The sequence below is a fragment of the Ictidomys tridecemlineatus genome, chromosome 8 (genome assembly GCF_052094955.1).
Source record: "Ictidomys tridecemlineatus isolate mIctTri1 chromosome 8, mIctTri1.hap1, whole genome shotgun sequence".
Lineage (NCBI taxonomy): Eukaryota > Metazoa > Chordata > Mammalia > Rodentia > Sciuridae > Ictidomys > Ictidomys tridecemlineatus.
Genome location: NC_135484.1, coordinates 8,347,501 through 8,375,054, shown reverse-complemented (window position 1 = coordinate 8,375,054; position 27,554 = coordinate 8,347,501). Strand labels below are relative to the sequence as shown.

Here is a 27,554-nt window from a genome sequence, read left to right as displayed (position 1 = left end):
TCTAAATTATCAGTTTATTACAGTTTAATGATGTAAGTTGATATCACTGAAACATATTCTCTAATTATAAGGGAGAATTACAAATACCAATCCAACTCTATGAGTGCTGTGTTTTCACAATGGTGACACCCTTTTTGTGACATTCTTGTTTGGATCTCTGAACAAGATTGGAGAAGGCTGATTCTGGTTAGACCAAGGCACTATGTTTAAGAAACAATAGGTGCAAGCCAGTCAATGGGGGAATTAGGCCCATGTTTGAGTCTCTTCAGAATGCTTGTATGCTAATAAGTTGAGATAAATAGCCTTGGATATTGAACCATTACACACACACACACACACACACACACACACACACACACACACACACATACTTTCTGATTTACTTGTAGAAAAAAGAGTAAGGCAGAATGTGTCAAATTTTTCACAGCAAGTAAAGCGTATTAATATTAATGCTAGATGAAAAAAATTAGTTGATGTGGTTGGTATGTTTTAACAATACAGAAAGTGAAAATTGGGACTGGGGTTGTAGCTCAGTGGTACAGTACCTGCCTAGCATGCACAGGGACCTGGGTCTTATCCCATCACTGAAACAAAACAAACAAAACAAAAAAACAAAACCTTACCAGGAGAGAAGAAATGAGTACCATTAACATTTTGACATAATATACAAAATACTGCTTCTCTCATTATGACTGTGACTTTGAAAGGGATTATACACTTCAAATAATTTTCCTTCTACAGCCCCCCCACCATATGGAACATATGGTTTAAAAATAGAAGAAAACCAGTTCCTTTTCCCAGTTAAAATAAGAAAAGGAAAGCTCTGAGAATGGCAAACCACCTTCTCTGTGAAGACTGTCTCCTTGCAGATTCTGGCTTTCAGTTCATGCTTTCAATCTCCACCCTGTGCTGCTCAGAGGACTCCACAGGCCCTGTCAACAACCCCCAGATGGCTCAAATGCAATGATGCCTGTGTCAGAGAAGATGACATTCTGCTTCTGTCATCTATTTTAGTGATGGGCAAATATGGCAAGAATTACAATATATGTATTTATTATATTATTCATTTTATGATTTAGCTTCTGTCAGCTTAAGGTTAGTTTAAACAATGGAAAGGAAGAGAATTCATGAGAAGAATGTTAGTGAATGTAGGCAAACCCAATTGCAATTTGAAGATTTTTATACATCCAACTCATTTGCAAAGTTGCTTGCGGTTACCAAAAGTCTTCTAGACACATGGAACTTAGGCATATTGCCTTATAATTTATCATAAATTCTTCATGTGCCTGAAGAAATTCTTCATAAATTTTAAGAAAATTCAAAATTTCCATTTAATATTCTTTTCTCCAAATAATATAAAATCAGTTTCTCGGAGTTTTCTCACACAGGTAATACCTTAATCTTCCAATTATTTTTGTTTAATCAGTTTCAATGTGGGGTCTACAGATTTCTACATATTTAATAAATTGAATTAATTTATGGAAGTACAGAACATAGATCTGGATGCTTAGCAAATATCTGAAAAATGTTTAGTTGACTGGATAATTATAAAGAATAATTAGAATCATAGAGGATATCAATCTCAAATCCATTTTAAGGTTTCCAAAAATTGGTTGTAGATTTTTTAAAATAAGTAATAATAATAATTAGTGACAACCCTTATTTAATCTTCTTGCTAAAATTAATATTTTATAGCTGGGCACTGTGGCACACATCTATAATCCCAGTCACTCGAGAGACTGAGGCAGGAGGATTGCAAGTGTAAAGCCAGCCTCAGCAACTTAACAAGGCCTAAGCGACTCAGCGAGACCTTGTCTCTAAATAAAAAATATTTTTTTTTTTAAAAAAAAGGATGGGGATATGGCTCAGTGGTTAACTGCCCCTGGGTTCAATTCCTAGTACCAAAAATAAAAAAAAAATAATTAGTATCTTATAAATTTTAGAATGATCATAAAACTTTTTCTTTCCTTCTTCTTCCTTCCTTTCATATTAAGGATTGAACCTGGGGTCTTTTTACCACTAAGCTACATTCTTAGTTCTTTTTATTTTCATTTTGAGACAGGGTCTTGCTAAGTTGCTGAGCAAGATTGGTCTTGAATTTGTGATCCTCCTGCCTGAGCCTCCTGAGTTTCTGGGATCACAGTCATATCACCATGCTCAGCATAAACACTGTTTAACAAGATGGAACTACCCCAGTAATAGATAACAGGTGTCATTCCAATTTTTAAAATGCCATTAATGCAATAATTTATTTAAAATAATTCTTTGTACCTCACAAGGACAGCAGGTTGGTTAGAAGAAAGTACATTAGATTACAGATAAGAAGATTTGTATTACAGTGTTAGTCCTGTTAACTATCTAGGCTAGTCACCTACTGCAAATCACTTAAAATTCCTGAGCTTTGAGTTCTCCATGTATATCATTTATTTTGTTTGGCTCCACTGCTGGGCTGTAAAAAATGTGCATGTAGCATTCAGGTCTGGTGCCCAATTCACCCGCAGCCTCCTGCACAGTTCCTGACACAGCAGGCACTCCTCTGATGTCTACTGGCCGACTGCACTAACATTAGAAAGTGAAAATGTGAGCACTAGCACACATGCCCTGGAAGACTGCGGAGGTCTTAATGATAGAGTGATATTTGGGGAAATGGGTACACTCTCCACATTTACATCCTTGGTACCTAATTTAAGAAATTTTAAGAAGTGAATGTGTTAATAATTGAAAGTTACTTGATAACTTTAATAATCATAAATTATTTCAAATCATTACAGATAATATATCAATCAATATTCTAAAAATAGGCCACTTAAAGGATCAGAAGAATGCCTTTATTGCTTTATATCAACAAGATTTTGGAAATAAAATAATATATGATTTTTCAATACCACAGGCAAATTCTCTAAACAAATTCAGATAAAAAAGCCAAATGTGAATTCCTATAACAGCCATAATTTATAACATCATACCCTGTTTTTAAAAGATGAGCAATTTACATGTATTAATGTGTGTGTGTGTATATATATATATATATAAATCAACTTATAAATTTGTAGATGCTGAAACACAGATATATATAAATACTTGGAAAAGGCCTTAATGGCACTCACCTAACTAATAACAGTGGTTTTCCTCTGGAGAGGGGAGTGAGCTGCATAAGGGTAAACAAGGATTTTTGCTTTATTGGTGCTGCCTGAATTTTCTCATAGTAGGAATGAGAAAAAAGACAGATGAGAACATATCACCCATCCAGAGAATCCCCTAATATAGAAAGGGTAATGATCTGCTTAATTTAATACAAATAGGGAGAGAGTTTTTGTCCTTGTAGGGAGGAAGTACTTCTGTCTTCAGTATCACAACATTTAGTTATTCTTTCATAGAATGGGTGAAATAGTTTCCCTATAGAGAAGGAAAAGCTCAATGTAATTAGAATCTATGATCTAGATATCTAATATTACACATTATATAGCATACTACACCCCCTCGCCCCGCAAGTTAGAAGGATTAAGGAAAAAATAGATTCTTTCGATACATATAGTGGTAATGGGAAGCTAGTAGTCAAGAATTACAATATAGCCTTTGGATATTCTATTAAATAAATGAGTTAAAGTGTTATCTTTACTTGTTTTATTATTTTATCACAATTCACTTGCTCAGTTCATTAGACAAAAAGACATGTTGACTAAATACAACGTAATTTCTAGTTCCCGAGGGGCCTGTGCATCATTACCTGATTGTTATCGTTGACTTGCTTCATGGCTCCCAAGCTCCCCCTGCTGCTGATGGGTCTTCCTTCCCTAAGGTTTTCCTCATTTCTGTGTCTTCCTCCTGCTCCAAGAGCACTCCTTCTTCTATAAACCTCCTTTCCTGGGAATAGGACCTTCTTCCATACTGTGTTCCTTGTAGGTAGTCTGTGCCCAGCAATGGCTCCTGGGTCTGTGGTAGGTTTGGATCATAATTCCCCAGGGTTTCTCCCATTACTCTAGGATCATAAAATCCCTCTGATCTTAGAGAAGGATATCTGTTGTCTTTCTGCTCATAAGTATTCAGTCTCCTTTCAACCACTTCCCGGATCAACACTGCAAAGTTCAGAAGTCATTATGATTTTTATATTTTTGATGAGTATAAAACATTCACCAGGCCCCATCCTTCCTATATCATAACCTTTAAAGTCTTAACTTCTTCACCATTTTATATACTGAATATGAGTTATATTCTTTGCTTGTTTTAACAGAACACCACTTATAAAACAATGACAACAGGAGACATTAATACTAATAAAATTACAGAAAAAAATTAAGGGCAAAAATTGGGCCTTTGTTAATATAATGAATAGATTTAAAGTTTAAGTAATGTAAAATTAAAATATTTCTTTCATTTGTTTGTCCACTGAAAATAAAAGAACTTACTGTCAAGCACTGTTCTTCCCACCATGCTATATTCCATGGTTTTTTCAACTTCATTCATTAGCCATGGGAGAAATCCTATTTCAATATCTGTAAAAAGGAAATTTCATGAAGTAATTTTAAAATGTTTTAAATTTTATTCTCATTAGTTATACATGACAGTAAAATGCACTTTGATACATCATACATAGATGGAGTATGATTTCTCATTCTTCTGGTTGTATATGATGCAGAAACCCACCAATCCTACAGTCATATATGTACACAGGGTAATAATGTCTGACTCATTCTACTATCCTTCCTACCCCATAACCCCTCCCCCTTCTCTTTGCTCCCCTCTACCTAAAGTAACTCTGTTCTTCCTCAGCCTTATGGATCATTATAAATAGGAAGAAAGTGCTTTTCCCCTAATGTAACAGATTTATCACCATTGTTTTCTCAATAGAAAATATTAAATAGACTTATACAGCATAACTTTTGCAAAGGCTGTGTTTTGGTCAGTTTCCTTTCTATCAAAGTAGAAGTTATATTTTAAAAACTATGAAGCCTTTCTTGGAGTCACATAATTTAAACTTTGCTTAATAGATGCAATGTCAGACGGATCAAGGAGGCACAGGAAAATGTGGATTTGGCAGAACCCAGTGAAATGTGATGCACATCTGGGATTGAGCATTGCCAGTAAAACAAATGCCCCCAGTTGAGACCCCTGGCATAATGGAAGCTGATTGGACTCAGAGGATGCAGGTCAGAGGGCAGCCATCTAGAAATGGGTAAGAAATTAGGTGTTTGCATTAATAATATGTTTGTTCTGACTGAAATGGAAATATACTGTGTAAGCATTTCAAAAATATGGTCCATTATAATATGCGTGTTAAACTTTGAAAACAGCTTTTCTGGGAGGCAGGCATTTAATTGGTATTTTTGGTATGACAGTGGAGAATTTGTTAGACTATTATATTCGCTATTATAAATAATTGAAATCTCAGGCATGAATTTCATTTGCAAATTTTACCCGATGTTTACGGCAACCCATGATAGGAAAAAAAGGGCTACTGTTTTTTGTGACTAATAGTAGGAGGCCTGACATGAGCCCAAAAGGCAGGACCGCAGCACGGAGAGAACAGTGGGTCGGAGTTGGAGTTCCAGGTCAGTGTGAGAGCCATAGTAAGCTCCCAGGAACAAGGCTTTATCTTTCCTGAGCTTCTGTACTTCTGAGAAATGGCCATTATATCTGCCGTATCTCTCCGAGGCAGGACTGTAAAGGACAGTAGGCTCTGAGGACAGGCTAACAGATGGCCCACACACTGTAGGCTCTGAAAGCCAGAGACTGGAGTTCCTGTTACTTTTTTATTTTGTCTCCAATACCTAACACAGTGCAATGCAAGCACCTAATTAAATGAAAGGGTGTCTTCTGTATCGGCCCCCAAAGGGTTTCTGATTGGAACAGGGAATCAGCTGGGAAAAAGTTAATAATAAAAACTATTTGCACATATGTAGTGCTTTATAGTTTACACAAAGTTTCATATACTTTATGATATAATTCCTAAAAGGTCCTCATTTCAGGTCATGGAGGTAGTTAATGATGAACCTGGGATTTAAATTTTTGACATCAAGTCCACATTTCTATATAAAATGTTGCTTCTTAATAAAGAAGTCCTAGGGCTGGGTCGTGGCTCAGGGGTAGAGTGCTCCCCTAGCATGTGTGAGGCACTGGGTTCCATCCTCAGCACCACATAAAAATAAAATAAAGATATTGTGTCTACCTATAACTAAAAAATAAATATATAAAAAAAGAAGAGCTAACACTCTACAATAAAGATCTTTATAGTACACCTTTTTTTAAGATGGCTTATTTTAATTTTTTGATACATAATTTTACTTAATTGCATGGCACTATAATACACCTCTTATCAGTAATAGTGCTCACTTAAAACAACTATAATTAACATTTTTGTTTCAGAAATAGAACCTAATTCAAAATAAAAAATGGGCATGAAATAAATTTGAACCATTAAGAGGATGCTTATTAAAACAGAGTTAATCTAACAAAAATCTTCACAAACCTCTTTCGATAGGATCATAAAAGTAGCCGCTATCCCTGAGACTGCCAAAAACAGATGGGAGAAGGTCGGCCAGATAACGCTGTGCAAATGCACGGGCAGAAATCTTTTGTGCTGTCTCGTTATGTTTGTTTATTATTTCCCACTGCTGCTGCTTACGACGCTCCTGTCAAGAGAAAAACATCATCAAAGATGGTTATTTAGGCATTCTGTCTTCCCGAGACATTGAATTTAGTGAAATCAATAACTGAAAGAATTTGGACTTACCAAAAAGTAGACAGCAGGGTATCTATTAAAGATCTTTCATTAAGATTTTAATGAGTTTCAACTAGTGGGTACTGAGTTCAGAAAGATACAAAAGACGGAGCTAACGGTAAAACTCATTTCCTGATCATGATTATTTTATTCAAGTAAAATAATTTCATGATTGTTCTGGTTTGGCTATGAGATGCCCCCAGACTTCCTGTGTTAACGCAGAAATATTTGGAGGTAAAATGATCACATTATAAGATCTGTGGCCTAATCAATCCATCCTAATTTGGAAGGGCTCCTGCGCTGGGTGGTAACACTGGCCCAGTGAGACTTACTCTGAGGAGAGGGTCCCTGGGGACATTCCCTTGGAAATTGTATCCCTCCACCCAACCCCTTGATCTCTCTCCTGCTTCTGGCCACCAGGAGCTGAGCAGCTTTCCTCCCTGCACCTTTCAGCCATGTTCCACCGCCTCAGCGCCATGAGGTCTACTGACTACAGATTAAGCCTCTGAAACCCCGAGCCCAAAATAAACTTTTCCTTCTCTAAATTGTTCTTGCCAAATACTTAGGTCATAGCATGAAAGCTAACAAAATAATACACGTGCTTGACTGTACAGATGCTATCAAATGATATTAAGTTTTTATAGTACTGGGGATTGAACCGATGGGACTCTACAACTGAGCTATATCCCCAGCCCTTTTTATTTTAACTTTGAGACAGTGTCTCATTAAGTTGACTAGGCTGGCCTAAAACTTGTAATCCTCAGTCTCAGCCTCCCCAGTTGCTTGGATTACATAGTACCTGGCTATACTTCTTTTTCTTTCTTCTTTTGGTACCAGGGATTGAACCCAGGGGCACTTAATCAACCACATCCTCAGCCCTCTTTATTTTTTATTTTGAGGCGGGGTCTCATTAAGTTGCTTAGGGCCTCACTAAGTTTCTGAGGCTGGCTTTGAACTTGTGATCCTCCTGCCTTGGCCTCTTGAGCTGCTGGGATTACAGGTGTGTGCCACCATGCCTCACACCTGGCTATATTTTTAATTAGTATTTATAGAATAACACTGACAGGAAAATTATAATTGCTTATAATTTTAAATTTAATATCATAGATCAATGAATAAACTCATGTGTAAAAATTCAGTCCACAAAGCTAAAATGTTCTGAACTTGAAAGCCTCTTTTTTTTGTTGTTACTTCCTTTAGATCATAGACCATCTGTAAAACCAATGAACACACTTCTCTACTCCCAGGTGGGAGTGGGAGCAGTAACACGTTTTCTAATTAAGTTTATTTCCAAAGTTTCAGCAATTATAGATCTAGATGATTTATGTTCTTGATTTTTTCCATAATATACTTCCTAATAATAAATAAAAATTTTTGAGAAACATTTCACTAATTAATTCCATAAAGGTCCATGTTGTTTTTTTCAGTGTTATTTTATTTATAAGAAAAGTTTTGCATCTGCACGATCCTCACCATAAACTGTGTGCTCTGTTAGCAATTATGCATTTTGGAGGAAAACTTGAGGTCCAGCTGATTAACTACTGAGAAGAATTTCCCAACAAACTGTTCTTCATCGTAAACTGGGCCCTTTGGGAAGTTATTTTAACTGGTTTAGGTACTCAGGCACTGCTTTTTAATTTGTTCATTAATATACAATAGAAGGTGTTCATAAGTATAAAATTATTGTCAGAATCGGAACAGACATGTAAAGATTACCAAGTCTAGAGTTTCCTAATAGCAGGCTATTGGTATATTTTTAAAAACTGGGTTGTAAAATTTCTTTTATTAAAGTTATAATTTGCAAAATATTCAGTAAGGATCCAAGTAATTCTGGATTATCCCTGGGGATACAGAGAAGGACTGGCCACTGAGAAAAAGACCCAGAATTCATTGACTTACGGCAAATCAATATCTTTCTGACTCCTGATATTTAAGAGTAACTTCCAGTTCAGATACATTTAATTTATGAACTTTCATTTAATTTGGGAACTTCTAGAATCTTAATTTAGATACATTTATGTAAACTGAAATTTTAAAATGTCAGTTCAAGAAATATTTATGATCTAAAGGAAAGACCTGAGCAACAAATACTATAGATTTAAAAAAATATATATTTAAATATCTTTAGCTTTGTAACATGCCACATGTAATTTTGAACATAATACATTAAAGAGTCAAAAGATTAAGAGTGGCCGGGGACATAACACAGTGGTAGAGGATGCACCTAACATGTGCAAGGCCCTTGGGCCGTTGCTTTAGTACACACACACACATACATACACACACAACTGGCTAACAAAGAAAAATAGAATTCCATACTTTTTCTTCTCGGTGTCGTCTCTCTTGCTCTTCCAGTCGCTGAACTTCGGCCAGTTCCACATTCCGTATTTCTTCATATGCATGCTGACTGGCCTGCAGGTTGGCCAACTCTTCTTCTTCCATCACTTCCAGAAGGGCCTGCTCAATTGTCTTCCCCACCAAAACTTCTAACATTGGTTTAACTTCAAGGTCAAAGTCAAAAAGCTTAAACACACACACACACACAAAAAAAAAGTAAATAAAATCGTAGTTACTAACTAAATGCATCATGAAAATATAAAAAATATTAACAACAGGGTATTATTGTCATGCTGTCCATGTGCCAGAGTGCTGGTACTTGTGGTTTCTAATTCTCAGAATAACCCTTAAGGTACACAGGACAGCATTGTGCTAATAGGCAAAAATCTAGTAAGTCAAATTATGAAAAAAGTATACATTCATCAATGTGAACCCTGATACTCAGAAACTTTAAGATCAAACTCTGGAGCCAAAGGGCATATTCTATCCTGTCCTTATTCTTTGCCTTTCCTGCTCATTTTTTCCTGGCTGTTTTTCATTAAAACTGATGAACAAAGGAACAAGAATATGAATATTTTAAGTAATTAATGTTTAGGGTTTGGAGGCAAAAACACCCTCCTCTGTAGCTTCTGAAGACTTATTTATTTCCCACTGTCAGTGACAGTTCTTTCAAGTTCCTTCAAGTCTTGAATCTCATGTATGCATATAATCATTGCCTTCTTTTGTTTAGTATCATAAACTGGTCTACTTATGCATTCCACATTGATGTGAAAATGTAATTAAGATTCTTCTAAACAGGGAGAGTATCTTCTTAAAATGTATATAATCCACAAGTTAAGAGTAGAATCTCTTCTACCGGGAATATTCGTCTTCCTTATTTGGTGCAAATCTGTCTTAAGTACATACATTAAGCACATATATAAAAAAGTGAAACCAAATTATAAGTATTCTAAAATATTTCTGATGATTTTATTTCTGATAAGAGGATAAGTCATAATATATTATTTAAAAATATTTCTGGGTACTTATAGGACAAACTATTTTAAACACATCTGGGAGAGCAATCCAAAAAGCAGAATCCTTCTTAATGTGAAAGTGGTTCTGGTCTATGTTATGCCTTACCTAAACCTAAATTTATATCATTTATAAGATGTTAGAAGGAAGCTGAAAGAATATACTGTACCTCTCCTTCTAGTATTTGGGTGGCCACATCCCTGCCAGTCTTGGCAGGAATGAAGAGTGGTGTCGGTGGTTTGTCCAAAAACGCATCTGTTTGGCATTCCATATCAACTTCTATTACACGATCAGCAATTTCTTCAAGGTACAATTCTAAGAAGAATACCATATACACTAAATTTGAAATTCTGGTATATTTCAAACAAACATATGTTTGAAATACATATATATTTGAAACTTTATCTCCTTCAAAACAGAATTAAATGGATTAGAAAATAAGTCCTGGAATGAAAGTGCCAATATGGGCTTTGATTCACACACTGGATTAAGAGTTTTATGTATCTGGAAGATCATAGAGTCAGTAAGGCTGGACTATTTTCAAGTCATGGAGCTTTGTACTAGGTAATGGAATTGAAGAATATGAGACCACAGGTGTGTATAAGATGCAAAGTGTAATAGGGGATGGTGTGTTGATAAAGTGTAGATGCAACTGAGTTCCTACACAGTTGATGTATAAAGATTTGAAAATTCCAAGATATTATAAATCAAGAATCAAGTCACCATGTTATTTAATGTTCTCTATCCTACAGATTACAAACATACGTATGAAAACAAATTTTAAGTTAGAAATAACTTATATGAAACAGGGACAATGTGGTACCATGTGAAGCACATGAGCACTAGCCAGAACACAGGATCTAGCCAAGATATATCTTCTGGATCCTCAGTTTCTTCATATGTAAAAGGAATCATAATTGCTGTCATATGGAATCTCTGCAATAATAGAGGAGATCCACAGGTATGGGACTTGTGTAGTACCTGAGGAAAAGGGGCTATTATATCACTTAATATTTTGGTGGTACAAGCCAACACCTTATCTTTGCTACCATAGAATCTAGACTATATTGACTGATCACTGGTTCAAATCTAGGCCAGATTTGGCTTAGAGGTAGGGGGGAAAAGTGTGAATGGATCTCTTCCTTTAATCTTTACTACAAAAGCAATCTGAATGAATCTGCTCCCAATTTTGGCAGAGTACAAGGTGAATCTTTAAGAAGTCACATTAGCCCAAGGAAGATGCCAGGTACTGTCAGATCACCAAGATACTGTTGACAGCCAAACCCTCTGGGTCCAGGTAACAGTGAGACAAGTAGAAAATCCTGGCACCTGCCTCAGAAGACCTGTGTGGCTCTGGAGTGAAGGGAGAAAAGAAGGAGACAGCAAAAGAGGCTGGTATGGAAGGCAGAGGATCAGATATGAGTGGGCTTCGTCTTCTCAAAAGATAGACAAAAGGCCAAGCAGGACTACATTGCTGTCCTATAGTATTAATTCCTCATGAAAAGAACTGTGATTCATGTTGGGCTAAGAGAAATAACCACAGGTTAAAATAAAATATGTGAAAAGGGCTAAGAGTGAATTAGTTTGATCATAAAACTTTAAAAAAAAATTTTTTTTAGTTATAGATGGACACCATATCTTTATTTTATTTATTTATTTTTATGTTGTGCTGAGGATCGAATCCAGTGCCTCACACATGCAAGGCAAGCACTCCACCACTGAGCCACAACCCATCCCCTTGTTGTCTTAAAAAAATCCCAACCCACACTTCCGCCCATGTCCAGTATGATAATAGTACAGATATGTCTTTGCTTAATGAATGGGCTTCCTTACATCTGATTGGGAAGGACTGGTGAGCACAGAAGATACATACGTGATATAAAGACCAAGTAAAAATGAACTGCCACAGACCGCTAAGTGAACAACGGAGCCCTGGTGTCAATGGCATGGTCACATACCTGTCTGCACATTCACGTGCTTCCTGCCTTCCACAGGTTCTGGTGTCCGTGGTCTGAGCTGCTCTTGGGCTCGTTTCCTGGCAAGAGCCCTCCTTTTAGCTGCCTGTGCTCTCTGAAGCTCTAGAGGATCAGTCTGCCCAGACTGGGAGAGAAAGAAAAGGCTTCTAAAAGTTAGGAAATACCTCTCAGGGCATTCCAAAAGTGATTCCTAGGCTGAGGCAGGATGCTTCTAAGTTCAAGGCCAGCTTGAGCAATTTAGCAAGACCCTATTTTGCAAAGAAAAAAAAAGGTGAGGGTGGGGTGGGGTGGGGTGGGGAGCTGGAGATGTATGTAGTTCGGTGGTGGAGCACTTCTGAATCAATACACAGTACCAAGTCAAACCAAACCAAACCAAAAAATGAAAGTGATTTCTGCACAGAATAAAAAGCATGCATCCCATAATAGTACTTCTTGATTATCAGTGACTTGATAATGAAGACTTTTATTGTTACTTTGTTGAGTAATACACCTTTCAAAAAAGGTATCTGACAAAGCACAAATGGACCTTCCAAGTCCGCCTGCTAACTAGAAAAATGGGTGCAGAATCCTGTGGAATAACACACCTTTCCTTGGGTGCTTCATAAAACTGATTTAACTATTCTTGTTGCAATAAATTTTAATGTATGGTTAAGAAACTGAAAAGCACTATGATTTTTTAAAATCTAAATTTCGTTTGAACAGAATTTCCTTAAAAATTTAATTAGCTCACAAAGAAAACATTCTATGTCCAAATGAAGTCTCTCCAGGTGAACAAGTGGATTAATTGCTCCCAGCAGTTCGGCACTTCCAGTGGTAACATGGCTCTCTTTTTTCTTTATTTGTCCTGTATTGTCTTTATTTATTTTAGGTAACAGGGTGATAATATTAGGTAGTAGTAATGAGCAGTGAATTGTGAACCAAGAACCTAGCAGGATCACAGGGTTTACTTGAATTGCCTTTAATAAACAATTAAGTAACTTATAGAACAACAATGAGTACACTAATACTGAGAGTAAACAGGTAGAAACAAAAGGAGCCAGTTAAGAAATATGTCAAGAAAGATATTGAGACTAACTCCAACAGGGTCTACTGAAGTCACTGTAAAGTTAGGATTTATGCCATAGGTTTCTTGTGTATTTCAGAGGGAAATTTCATTAAAACTCAGGGGCACTAAGTCTACCCAGTCATTGAACCCAGCTTCAGCACTGACATAGGATTGACTTGTAGATGAAGACCCCCCTGAATGGGATGGTAACCATGACCATTCCCATGAGGACCAATGTCAAAAACTGCCAGGTGGGAGGAGTCAAAAATGTGATTGGTATAGACTGCAGGCCGTGGAACCCCGTTCTCCTGGCAAACACCAAACAGCAATAAATTTGGAAGTAGCCTGTTTCCTTCCGTGTTCTCTGCCTGGAGACAACCCATTCTCTCCCACAGTCAGTCTCTGTTTGAGCCAGACTTTACTTTCACTCATAATAGAATTCTCTTGCTTTGCTTTTCATGTCTGACTTTAAACTTTCTTTTGTTGGGACGCAAGGCCAAAGGTTTGGAGCTTCATCTCTCTACTCTCCTGTGACAATAACGCTGGCCTCATAGAACAAGTTGAGAAATGCTCCTTTCTCTCTTATTTCCTGGAAGAGATTGTTTAGAATTGTTGCTAATTCTTCTTTCAATGCTTGGAAGAATTCTCCAGTGAGACTATCTGGACCTGAAGATTTCGTTTTTCTTTTTAGATATGAAATTGTTTTTAAATATGAAATTGTTTCCTTAGGAGTTATGAGTATTCAGAAGTTCTATTTCACGTTAGTGAATTTTGTAGTTTGATCTATGTTGTTGAATTTACATGTGTATATTTGTTTGTATTTGTATTACTGTGGTTCATTTAAAATAATATATTTGGTCTTTTATCTTCATTTCTTGCCATATAACTCCTAAACCTTTGGAATTTCTGGAGTGATAAGAATATCTTTTGTATGCTAATGAGATGGGTGGTGAATAGAGGTCCCTAAATAGCTTCAGGATGGCGTTGGTCACCAGAAAGACCAATGTGGCATTAGAGTATTGGAACTTTCTGCTTCACCCTTCAATCCCAGGGAAGAAGAGAAAGGCTGAAGGTTAAATAGCTCACCAATACCCCGTGATGTAATCAGTCATACCTACATAATGAAGCATCCATAAAACCCCAAGGGAGCAGGGATCAGACGGGCTTCCTGATAGCTGAACAAGTGAGGTTCCAGGACACTGGCACACAGGAGAGGGTATGGAAGCTCTGTACCCCTTCTCATGCACCTTGCCCTGTGACTCTCTTCCGTCAGGCTGCTCAACTGTATCCTTTGCAATGTCCTTTATAATAAACCAGTAAGTGTAACAGAGTGACTCTCTGAGTTTCTGATTCTCTGAGTTTCGAGTGGCAATAATAAATTAATCAAACTCAAGGAGAGGGTCAGGGGAATCTTAATTCATAACAATTGGTCAGAAGTACAGGCCACCACCTGTGCTTGAGATTGGCATTTGAAGGGGAGGCCGCCCTGTGGGATGAGCCTTAACCTGTTGAATCTGATGCAATCCTCAGAGGGACAGTTTTGGAATTTGGTGGAAGTAGAGGACACTCTGCAAAATGTGGAGAATTACTTGGTTGATGTGTATAGAAATCCACGCCCATCCACCCCAGACATATCTGTGTAACAACAGCTCACTGGGGAAGCTGTTCTTAGAATTATTGGCCTACCTAATCCTTAAGGACCCATCCCTTTCTCTGGTATTCTAAATTCTAAAGAAAGGCCTCTGTAATGCACTGCCCCCTTCTCCAGTTCCATGGTACACAGTATTTGTTGTATTATCTACTATGGGTAAAGCACATGGATTAACTTGCAGAAAAGTAATATGTCTGTCTGAAAAGAAAATGCAGGTGCTGATCCCAGGAGGTCAAGGTCCATTGTTGCTAAATTCTGGGAAGGAAGAAAAGGAGACCTGCTCCTCTAGAGAGGTATGGATTTCTTGTCCATTGTCTTGCTGTACGCTTTTTCTCCTATAAAAGGTCTTTGTGCTTTGAAGCCCTCTAAGATAGAGACTTGAGACAAAAAGCCCCCTCTGTTTTCTTCAGGGCCAGCTTTGAATGAAAAGAATTCTTTCCACCAACTTCTGCTCCCAAATGTTTGGTCACTCAGAGCAGTGGGCAGTATGGATATTCAATTCCAGTAACATTTGGGGCCACAGGAGTAAAGCACTGTGTTGAGCATGAGAGGAGATAGTAGATAAAAGCACTTTTGAATACCATTATCATCCTTTCAATCTTTTAATGGCTACAGTACCTGTAGTTACATCCTCTGATATTCATTATTAATATTTGCAATTTATGTTTTCTCTCCTGTCAGTCTTTAGAGGTTCATCAATGTTATTATCTTTTCAGAGAACCAACTTTGGTTTCACTGATTTTTCACTGTTGTTTATGATTTTGGCTTTTATCTTTTATTTTCCTCCTCCTACTACTCTGGGTTTATTTTGTTCTTTTTATCCAGTTTATTGAGGAAGGAACTTAATACTGATTCAAAGCTTTTCTTCTTTCCCTCTTGACACTGCTTTGGCTCCATCCCATAAATTTTAATGTGCTATATTTTTTTTTCAGTTACAAGTGTTCTTTTAAAATTTCCTTTGACATTTTTCCTTATCCTATGGATTATTCAGAAATCTGTTCTACTTTCTGGTTGTTTTCCTGTTTTTAAGCATCTTCCTGTTATCTTCTGTTTCTGATTTCTAGTTTTTCTGTTATGGTCAGAGAAGCATATTCTGTGTGATTTTAGTTCTCTCACAGGTGTTCATGGGGCATATGGTAGATATGTCATGCAGCTCTTGCCAGGTGCTTGAGAGCCATTCATATTCTGCTGTTCACATTTACAGAACATCTTCCTGACTGCTATGACCTGTTCATTGGTTGATGATATTGACCAATCTCCAATAATCTTGCTGTTTTTTTTCTAAGAGAAACTAAAATTGTGGATTTCTGTATTTCTCTTTTCAGTTCTATTAGTTTTTACTGAATGTATTTCAAACATACATCTTGTTTTGAGACATCCAAATTTAGGACTGCTATATCATCTTGGTTTAATTGTGTTCCTTTTATCATTCTATAATGTCTTTGTCTTTCACAGTCTTATTTGCTCTGAAGTGTGCTTTCTCTGATGCTAATATAGCCACAACTATCACCAGAGGAGGTCTGAGGAGTTCCTGGAGAGGGGGACAATTCAGGATGAGTAGGGTTCTTGACAAAATTACAGAAATGAATTTAAGAACACATCAGTTAGAGACACACAGATTTATTATGAAAGCAGAGACAGATTCAAGAGAGAATGAAGACCATCTAGAGGTTCTTAGCCTCTTATTTTAAAGGAGACCTGGTACTGGGAACTTGGGAAGGTTATGTTGGGATGACATCAGTCTGGTATCACAAGATGATTCATGGTGGTCCGGCAATTCTGAGGATGTTAGGCTGATGTGGTCTTTATTATCTGGTTAGTAGATAACATTAGAAAGTGTCATATATCATAGATATCATAAATGTCTCCTTTTGCTCAATCTGTTTTAAAATACATGTATTAGTGGGCTAATTTACAGCACACAGGGCAATTTTCAAAACAGTTGAATTTCCAGTAACTTTAAGATTGTGAGTGAAGATTTTGGGGAAATTTGGGCAAGGGAGCAACAAGCAACAGAACTGGCTTAGGAATGATGGTCCAAAACCTGAAGGACTTCAGCCCAAAGCTTCTAGAGTTAAGTTTTACTTTCTTGTCTTTTCTTTTGTCTTTTGTACCTATTTTTAATTTCTTTTCTATGATTCCTCAAAACTACCTTTTCAAAATTCATGTTTTCATGATGTATCTTCCATTCTTTTGCCTTCAGTCAACTTAAAATGTCAGAATTGAAATGATAATTCTTATAGACCAATATAGGTAGGCCACTATTTTTTTCCTCTGCTAACTTTTATCTTTTAATTATTTAGACTATTTACATTTAAAGAAATTACTGATATATTAGGGCTTAGTCTGCCATCTTACTTTTTGTTTTCTGTTTGTTCTTGTTTTTCATCTCTCTTTTAATGAACATAGGCCTCACTATTCACACAGATGTGGGAGACCAACCTCGCATGTGACTGAGTCACTTCCTGGCTGGATGATTGAGGGTTGGGTAGCAGAAATGCCACTAGACTGCCCCACCCTTCTTGGGTTCTTGGGCGTGACATGCATGGGCGTGGCTTCCTACAGCCCCAAGGGTGGAGCTAAGCTCACCTGCTGTTCCTTTGTAATATTACCCCTTGCCCTGTTTGGGATAGAATGTTTCATGGAAATGCCTTTTGTGTGTCCCCTTATCTTACTGTGCCCTTGGGTGTGGTCTACCTAGATGTCAGTCAACCTGCTGACAGCAGACATCATGAAGCTAGCTAGACTCAGCCCCCTAAAACCTGACCCCTTGCCTCATTTGAATAGCTTCTCCTCAATAAAAGGGGTCAGCATGTTCTCTCTCTTTCTTCGGACCCTTAAGGTCAGAGGAGCAACCCCAAAGAAAAAGGTATTTCTGTCCTTGTGTGGTTATTTTGTGCAGCCCAATCAGCTCAGTTCCCCTGGAGTGACCCCTGAGTGTTTTAGTCACGAGCAACCCGGCAATTGGCGTCCCTGGGTGGGCAAAAGGTCTGAATGCTTAAGCTCCCAGGACAAAAGCTGCACACAGAAATTGTATGCAACTTTATTTTATTTGCAGGGCTGGGGATCACAACTAGGGCTTTGCACATGTGAGACAAGCACTCTACCACTGAGCTACAACCTCACCCCCATTTCTGTATATTCTTTTTCCTGCCTTCCTGTGGGCATGGTGAGTACATATAATTTTATTTTGCCTTGGCATTCAAATTTTTTTTTTTTGTGTGTGTGTGTGTGTGTGTGCCAAAATCCAGGAATGAATTGGTTCTCCATCTTAATTATAATTTTCTTATACCTGAAGCAGTGCTCAATCACCCTGAGATAGATGAACTCTCAGGGAGAGAGAAGAAGAGACCTTTAGAGGAGGCAGGGAGAGCCACATTTATGAGCATGACCAGTCATGCTTGTCTCTTTAGTTAAGTAGACAAAACCTCCAGCATATTCTTGTACCAGATCAACTAGAACAAAAACAATCTATTTAAATGTCACCAGATTCAAGGACCTGTACAATGTGCCCAGAATTGATTTATGGCTAGACTGCTTAACCACGAAGAGACATTGTGAACCTCAAGTATGAACTGATTGAGATAAGATTCGATTTTCACAAAAGCTTGCCTGGGAACCTGTACTTTTCTTCCTAGAAAAATCCTGTGTGTAGTCAGGGGACTGGGCCCTGGTTGTGTCATTAGCCTTCTATCCTCGGTGAGTCAAGGAGCACTTGCACCTGCTGCTAGTGTGTGTTAGGGTCTGTTTATCTTTGCTTTGCTGTCTTTTAATAAACATTTGCTTGTGCCTTGTTTTCCATGTGTCCTGAAATTAATTTCAGTGGCACAAGTCAAGAACCTGTCCATGCCCAATTTACCTCTCACTGTCCACTTGGAGGGCCCTCCTTGGACCCCTGTCCAGTGACAAACCTTGGTACAATATCTAACATTATACCCTACCTGAATGGTTCCACCCAGTGACTAGAGATAAACTTAGAGACATCTCTCCTGTTTAGCTGGCAAGGGAAGGGAGACTCCCTGCTTTCCTGCTGCTTTACTTAAACAGACCATTCAAACATTTGACCTGAATTTAAAGTGACCAGCTCTTAGTCACAGCATGACCTACTGGAATTTGGCTTAAAAGAATCAACTAAAATGCTCTAAACTGATTAATTAAAGCTCCCATGGGAAAACTGTTTGGATAATGCCCTGGACCCCATAAAGGTGCTGGCCTGCTAGGCCTGGTGGTATAAGCCTGTATTCCAGCTACTTGGGAGACTGAGGCAGGAGGATTGCAAGTTTGAGGTAATCATGGGCAACAATTTAAAAAGGGGTCTGGGGATGTAGCTTAGTGGTAGAGTGTCCCTGGGTTCAATCTTCAATACTGAGGGAGATCAAAAAGGAAGTATAGGTATAAGGGCCTATACTTTCTCTTTCTCTTTCCCTCTCTGTGTACAGACATACAGTGCTGACTTTCCAGGGGTTTTAAACTTCCATATGTGGTTGTGTCACTGAAGTTGTGCTGCAGTCCAACCTTGATGGTGAGGCTGTCCAGAGACTCATGCAGGTGGATCTTGTATGTCTGGTTGATACTAAATTGATAGAGAAACTCAGAGTATCATTCGAACATGTAAACATTTTTATAATTCCATTTTGATTTATTTGGAAACATTTTAAATATATATCTCTGTATTTTTTAACAACTCTTCCAGGTATTACAATACATGTGTAACATATAAGTCTATCAACATTTTACGACTTCAAGTGAAGTATAGAAACCTTACTTCCCTTTACTACCCCCATTTAAAGATCCTTATATTATCCCCACTTTAAAATATAATTATATATAATTAAAAATGTAATCATCTTAAACATTTCATCTATGTATTTTAAGCACTACATCAGTTAATGTTATAATTCTGCTTGAACCATCAAACATAATTTTAAAAATCATAAGAAAGAAATTGTTACATTTACTCTTATTTTTACCTACTATTTTGTTCCTTCTTCCCTTTGGAAGTCCCAAGCCTCCTGCTGTAACCATTTCTTTTCTGTTAGGGAAATTCCTGTAGATATTCTTTAAGGGTAGGCTGGCTTATGACAAATTTTTAGTCCTTCACCTAAGAATGTCTTGGGTAAGAATATTTTCACTGGATTAGAATTGGGGCTTGGTAGTCCTCTGCTCTCAGGACCTGAAAATACTGTGTCACCCCCTCTGGCCTCCATGTCCAGATGGAAACTGCAGTGTCATTCAACCAGTGTTCCTCTTTAGTCAACATGCCATTCCTCCCAAGAGTTTTTGTTTCAGTTTTCAGAAATTTGATGTGTCAATTTCTTTGGGTTTATCACTGAGGCTCACTTAGCTTTTTGTATCTGTAGGCATTTTGTTAAATTTGTGGAGTTTTCAAGCATTTTATCTTCCAACATTTTTTCATCCCACACTGTTCCTCCTCTCCTGGGAATCTGACAACATGAATGTAGTTTTTTTTTTTTTTTTTTTTAAATCATTCTTCAGATCCCAAAGGTGTTTCTCTCTCTCTCTCTTTCTTTCTTTCAAGTTATAAAATAAACCTTTTATTTCCCCTGCTATATAAACTCAATACATAATAAAATGTCAGCAGAATGTTCTCTATATAATTTTATATTTCATTATCTAAATGCAATAGCATATAATAAATTCTGGTCTAAAAAATAATAGTGATGTGATAGCTTGCGAAATTCTGTGATGGTAGTTAATAGCACTTAGTTTGCACTTTAAATGGTCAGAATGATAAATTTTGTTACAAATATTTACCACACACACACACACACACAAGACTATCCCTATCTCAGGCAGAGGAGCTTTGGAGTGTGAAGAGCCTGGGTTTTGCTTTGAATCCCCCATCTAACTGAGTATGGGAATCATTCCTAGCTACTGGGTGGGGTGCTGAGATCAGGAAAACCCAAATTTGAGGCCAGTCTGGGCAATTTAGCAAGGCCCTGGCTCTGACTCAATAAAAACTAAAAAGGACTGGGGATGCAACTCAGTGGTAGAGCACCCCCCTGCATAACAAAAACAAAACAAAACAAAAAAACATCCAAATTCAGGGGCTGGGAACGAAGCTCACTGTGTAGCATGTTCTCAGCACGTGTGTGCAAGATCCTGGTCTAAGCCTCAGGACTGAAAAAAGAATCTTCTTGAAAGGCTTGGTGTAGCTCAGTGGTTCAGTGCTTGCCTAGCACATGTGAGGCTCTGGGTTTGATCCCCAGCACGAATGAAAAGACTCCAGATTCAGCCAGGTGCTGTGGCACATACCAGTAATGCCAACATTCAGGTGACTGAAGCAAGAAGATCATGTGAGCCCAGGAATTCAAGACCATTTTTTATAGCAAAGTAAAACTCCATCTCAAAACCAACCAACCAACAACAACAGCAGCAACAAAAACAACAAATTCAAGGGCTGCCTTTCTTTTTGGAGTATGTTTTCTCTTTGTTGTTAAACTGGGTAATTTCTGTTGATTTGTCTTTGAATTCACTGATTGTTTCCAATGTCATCTCCAGTGTGCTACCTGTCCTTCAGCACAGTTTGAGAGCTCTGAGTTACAATACACAAATTGTGCTTACCAGCGACCCTGTGTGAAGTGCGTAAGTGTTGCCTCGGATCACCCTTCTGTCATACATTATGTTTCCATACCGCATAGGTTCTTCTTCTCTGTAAAACAGCAAATTCTAAATAAGTATTTTAATAGAGTGTTGATGTCTATGAAATAAATTCACTGTCAACAGTATTTAGACTAAGATATAAACATTTTAAGAAAACAGATTTCTGTTTTACTATGGCCCATAAAAAAGGAGACAAATGGCTGCCATTTATATAGAGCTTACTGTATGTCTGACTCTTTCATATGTACTATTTTATTTACTGCTCACAATAAGCTTCAAGTTGGGAACTATGATTCTGTCTGACAGGAGAGGAAACAGAAAGGAATCTGCCCAAGGTCACCTTGCTAGTAAATGGCAGAGCTAGCTTCAGTTGTAAATCTGTAAGATTACTTAACAAATGTGAAAATGGCCCTTCTGAAAAAGAGCCTGCTCTGAAGAACTAAAAAAAGTTTGATTTGAGGACTGAAAAGTTACATGTATAAAAGAATTTGGATTTTAAAAAAGTTAAATTTCTCATTATTCTTTTAACCTAAAGATATTTTTTAAAGGTATGGTTTAAAATTAATACAATTTTAATCTCAGGGGTCAGAATGATCACTAGTAAGAAATATGAATACACAGTGGGCATTTAAATGATGTCCTATTTCTTCTCTGGCTGCTCTTTTTCAACCTTTGTTTGCAGCTCTTTCTGGTCTGGAGGATTTCATCAGGGCTCTGCTTTCTCTTATCCTTAGATGACCTCCTCCATTGGTAGTTTCTGTTATGATCAATATACTAACTTTATTTTTAGCTCACAACTCTTCCTTTCCAACTTGTAAATTACTTGAGTATTACTTCAGCTCAGCTGGCCACTCTTTCAGGGAAGGAGCAAAGTCCCAAAGAATTTACATAGTTGTTAACATGGTTTACCTTGGGGTAGGGGTGAGTGAGCAGGCTGCAAGGGAAGGGGGGTGAGGTATCACATTGTCCTAATAATGCCCTCAAGCATGAGTGTGAGTCCATTTATATATAATTAAATATGTATGTGCATATATACATAAGAAAATAGAGCAGATAAAATAGGAGGAAAAAGGAATTAGAAATTGTTGAATAATGGGAAAGGCCAATTGTATAATAATATATGCTGGTATGACTTTATTTCAGAAATAAAGCCTCTTCCATATATATATATATATGTGCTTATTTATGTGTGTACAAAAAGAAGAAAAAAGACTGTTATGTTTGGTTAAAGCAGGGAAACAGGAATAGAGGCAGGCAGGAGATGATTAACTGTTTTTATTTATCTGTATTTTTATTTTTCATTTGCTTCAAGAAACATATATTACTTTTATAAATTAAAAACCATCAATAAAGATAATTTTAAATGGAAAACGTGTGCTCTCTTTTCTCTCTCTCTCTCCCTCTCCTTCCAATAGCCTATAATATAACTAAAATAAAGACTGTTATGGTTTTGACGTGCCTGTGTTTCTGTAGAAACATTCAGCGGTTAAATGACTGAACTGTTAAGAGTTGTAATCTAATAAGTCCATCCTAGTTTGAATGGACTGGGTGGTAACTGCAATTGTGACAGGGCTGGAGGTGGGCCACTATGGGCGTGCCCTGGAAGGGTCCCTCTTCGCTGTGGCCTCTTTAGCTCTCTGCTCTTGGCTTCCTGTCCCCACCATGAGTTGAGCAGCTCTCCTCCATTGGGCCCTTCCTGCCTGACAGGCTGCCTCTCCTCAGGCCCAGAGCAATGGATTTAGCTGTCTTGGACTAAGACTTCTGAAGCCATGAACCCCAAATAAACTTTTCCTCCTCTAAGTCATTCATGTCACGTATTTTGGTCCCAGCTATGAAAAAGCTAACTAAAACAGAAATTGGTACTGAGAAGTGAGTTGTTGCTGTGACTAATTTGGCCATGTGGTTCAGAAGCCTTTGGAAATGACTTGCAAGAAATTTTGAAAAGTTTAGAGATGCAAGCTGAAAGAGCTTTAGAATGCTGTAAGCAGAGTTTAATGGGTGATTCTAGTGTAAGCTCAGAAGACCAGAATGGTGACAGAATGCGGACTGTGTTCATGAGGTTTCAGATGGAAATGACGACTCCATTAGGAACTGGACTAGATATTATACTCTGGCAAAGAACTTGACTACATTTTGCCCATGTTTTTAGACTTTGTGTGAGGCTGAATTTAAAAGTGATGGGCTAATTAATCTGGTGCAGGAAATTTCAAGGCAGCACAGCATTCAGCACAACATCTGCTGGATGTTGCCAGCAGATTTTCGACAGATTTACTGTGAGAATAAGGAGCAGAAAGCAGGGCTCAAGTATTTTAAAAACTTGTTAGGCCAGAAAAGTGTGAGTAAAGCTGGGGCCAAGAAAGCTGTGCTTAATGAAGATATTATAGTCCCTAAAGAGATGCCAAGTACTTTACACAAGATAATAGGAAAGAGCATCTCAGAAATTTGCTCACCCATACCCACAACAGGCTCCTGGGCACAGGAGAGAAAATTCTTTTAAGAAGAGATCATGGGCGTGCCCTGCTCATACAAGGGGTCTTGGGAAACTGTTTCACCATGATGAGCTGCACAGGCACTCAGAGGCCACTGCAGCCATTCTTCCTGGTGGTGTAGGTACCGTGTAAGCTGATGACAGATTTCAGCATCATTCACATGGTATAGGTTCTGCAGGAATGCAGTTGCTGGAGTTAGGGGGTCATGGAAGCTTCTATGGGAATTTCAAAGGAAGGCCCAGGAGGCCAGGCAAAGTGTATCAGGGTCAGAGTCCCTGTGGGCCACTCCTAAGAGGGCAACACATGAAGCTTTGAAGATGAAGCTGGAATGGAAATCCTGGGAATTAAGAGTTCCAATAACATGGACCATCTGTGGAGAAAAGCTGTTGGCTGCAGAGATCCAGGCTAAAAGAAAGCCCATGTGCCCTTCAACTGGCAAGGCCAAAGGAGCAGGGGGGATACTTAAGCCCTTTGGAAATAAAATCTCATAGCCATGTGTCCTAGATGCTGTATGTGGAGTTATTGGACCTGTTCACCCAGCTGGGTTTTGGTCCTGTTTTGGCCTTTCTGTGATCCTATTCCTCCCTTTTGGGTAGGAATGTTTGCACTGTTACACTGTATATGGATATATGCAACTTTCTCTTGATTTTTGCAAGGGCTCACAACAAAGAGTTTGCCTTGAGTTTCAGATGAGACTTTGGAGGTGGACTCTTGGGCAATGCTAAAACTGTTAAGACTGTGGAACACTTGGAGATGAACTAAATACATTTTGTACTGTGAGACGGATATGAGCTTTTGGGAGTAAGAGGCAGAATGTTAGGGTTTTAGGTATTAGGTGTCCCCTCAAAATTCCTCTGTTAATGCAGAAATATCCAGAGGTGAAATGACTGAATAGTGAGAGTTGTAACTAGTAAGTCCATCTTAGTTTGAATGGACTGGGTGGTAACTATAGGCAGATGGGGTCTGGCTGGAGGACATAAGTCTCTAGGGGTATGCCCTGGAAGGATGCATCTTCCACATGGCTCCTCCCTCCGCCCTACTTCCTGACCCTGCCATGAGGGGAGCAGCTTTTCTTCCTGGGGCTGTTCCTCCATGGTGAGCTGCTTTACTCTGGGCCTAGAGCAATGGACTCTGAATCATCTATGAACTGAGGCCTCTGAAACTGTAAGCCCCAATTAAACTTTTCCTCCTCTAAGTTCATGTCACGTATTTACAGAGATGAAAAAGTTAACTAAAACAAAGACCAAGCCTGAATGTGGTGTATCTAGCTCCTGTTGCTCTCCTGTAGGTCTGTTTCTTCCCTGGTCACATTGACTTTATAAGGTCCTCAAAAAAACCGGACTCATTTCCTATGAGGGGTTCTATACATGCTGTTTCTTCTTCCTGGAAACTATCCCTCCCCTTCCTCTTGTCCCCATCCTTTCCTATCTTCGGATCTTAACTTTAATGTCATATTCTCAAAAAGGCTTTTCTTATCTCTCTGTGGACATGTCCTTCTTCCCCCAGCTAGGGACCCTCTTGTATGCTCTAACTTCATGCTGTGTTTCTCTCTTACTGTAATCATTGCACTAACACTTGTTTACTACCCACTTGTCTTTCTCAGCATTTGGTTAGTCTCATGAAGTCCCAAGAAACAGAACTTTAAACCTATCCAATTAAGTTTCATATTTTGTATCAATCTAGTTATAAACCCAGTTGGATAATTTGTAACCTTAACTCACTTCAAGCCTATTAAGATATCCATTTCAGCTATGTGTCATCTGGAAAACTGAACGAATTGCCTAGTTCAACATAAAATTTTGAACAAAATAGGACTAAAGATTTTATGGAATAGAGACAGAGTGACATAAAAGCATACTCTTTTCAAATATGGTCATTTTGTCATTCACCAGCAAATTTAGCTAACAATATTCTTATGGACACTTTCTCAATATTTTATTCATAAGGATATTATGTCAGCCTTATCCACAAGGATATCAATGATTAAGATCTGAAAGCAACTACTTACATGAAATTAAAATTTTACTGTGTTTTCTACATTACTTTGATACATATTACTTCAATATATAAATCAACTAATTATAAAAAATAATCCCTAATAAACCAACATTGACTCTCAGTCCTAATTTATTGGTTTGATTTACTAGTAATGATTTGTGAGAAATCAGTTAAATTCACCAGAAAGTGTTCTTGGAGTCATTTTTATATTGAATCCTTATATAACATCTATATCTCCTTTCAAATTAATGTTTTCTGTCTTAATTTTTCTCTTAAGTGATAGCAATCTTTACTGAAATCTTTGTCCTAAAAAAGATAATTATAAATTTAGACTCAGGGTATGAAATAAGCATCAAGAGTTGCATTGCTGATGCTCAACAGTCCATTCAGGGTTTGTACTGAGTGCTTACTAGTGCTAGGAATAGTCCTAGGTAAACAAAAGATGCAGATTCCTGCTTCCATGCAGCCTGCATTTGTGTGAAGTTCTGCTGATTCCAAAATTTGAGGCTTATGTAAACAATTTTAATAGAACCATAAGTTTATGGTCTCTTCTATGTATGGTTGTTTGAATATTTGCAAAAATTCATCATAAATTTGCAGCTCTGCATATAAAGACAACCTAAGTCCTGCCCAAAGACTGGTGTGGGAAGGATTTTGTAAATGCTATCGTGTTTGTCACCCTTGTACCTCAGTTTCCTCATTTGCATAATGAAGTTATGAAACCAACTTCATAGCACCGTGCATCCAAAAAATGTTTCACTTCACTTCCCCAGTGAAGTGGCTGGTACATGACTGCCTCAACAAGCGTTAGTTGACTGTAAGTTTGGGAAATAGGGAGATTCGTATTCGTGTTATGGATCGTGCCAGCAACTCGGAGTCACTAAAGTAAACTAAGAGAGTCCACACACGTCCCTTTCGGCTTCACTGCTTCACACCACGGGAGTTTCTCAGAAATTGTATTTTGGCAGAGTGCAAACGAAAGTAGCACGGGCAGCTTTTGCCAGGGCGAAAGTGGTGATCAGACAGGGGCTGGTTTGGTCACTCACGGCTGCAACAGGTTGTCCCGGTAACGGCGGCGCTGGCAGGGCAGGACCCGGGGCCTGCTGGTGTAGGTGTAGGTGCCCATGGCCCCGGAGGTGCGGTCAGTGAGCGCGGAGGTCATGTCCGGGGTCGAGCTGCCCTGCTTTCGGTGAAGCAGGTGGACGTTAGGGAGGCGACGGAGCCAGAGAGTTGAGGGTAGTGCCAAGAGCAGGAATTCCACGAGGCGAGGAGCGGCGGCGGGCCGGGAGGTGGGCGCGACGCGAGGCTGCCGGAGCAGGAGGCGGGAGCTGCACTCGACTTGCTCGGGGCAGCGCAGAGCCAGTCGGCGGCGCCGGCTCCGGTTGCTCAGCAACCTGGGGTTCCGCTTGGGGGCGGGGTCTCCAGACAGTTCCGGCCGGCGGGTTTCCCGGGAAGGTCCACCGCGAGGGGCATTTCCGGCTCTTGACCCCGCCCACGTGCGTCCCGTCGGCGCGCTGCGGACTCTGCGGCTCCAGGGGCGGGCACGGCGGCTTCGTCGGAGTCCGGGGGTGCTGCGGCAGGGGTTCGGGGCGGTGGTTGGGGTGCGGCGAAGCAGGGCTGGTGCCAGTGCCATTCTCGCGGGCCCACCTGCTCTTTCAGGGCCCTTCTCGGCCTTCTCCGGCGGCGCCCCGGCGCTCTCTGC

The 27,554-nt window shown here is 38.8% G+C and overlaps 1 protein-coding gene across 2 annotated transcripts; it reads right to left on the bottom strand.

Annotated features, from left to right (window-relative positions):
- Positions 1 to 27,263, bottom strand: Rsph3 (radial spoke head 3). 2 transcript variants are annotated; one of them, XM_040283505.2, is made up of 9 exons: positions 26,899 to 27,263; positions 21,327 to 21,414; positions 12,028 to 12,169; positions 10,239 to 10,384; positions 9,038 to 9,241; positions 6,467 to 6,629; positions 4,407 to 4,493; positions 3,728 to 4,076; positions 1 to 584 (listed from the first exon to the last, which is right to left on the bottom strand). In XM_040283505.2, the coding sequence occupies exons 1-8, from the start codon at positions 27,012 to 27,014 to the stop codon at positions 3,751 to 3,753; spliced, it is 1,272 nt and encodes a 423-aa protein (XP_040139439.2). In that variant the 5' UTR covers positions 27,015 to 27,263; the 3' UTR covers positions 1 to 584; positions 3,728 to 3,750. The 2 variants fall into 2 exon arrangements, with proteins under 2 accessions (XP_040139439.2, XP_021579621.3); XM_021723946.3 differs by lacking the exon at positions 1 to 584 and adding an exon at positions 2,222 to 3,396 and having other exon boundaries at positions 26,899 to 27,262.
- Between the last annotated feature and the right edge of the window lie 291 nt (positions 27,264 to 27,554).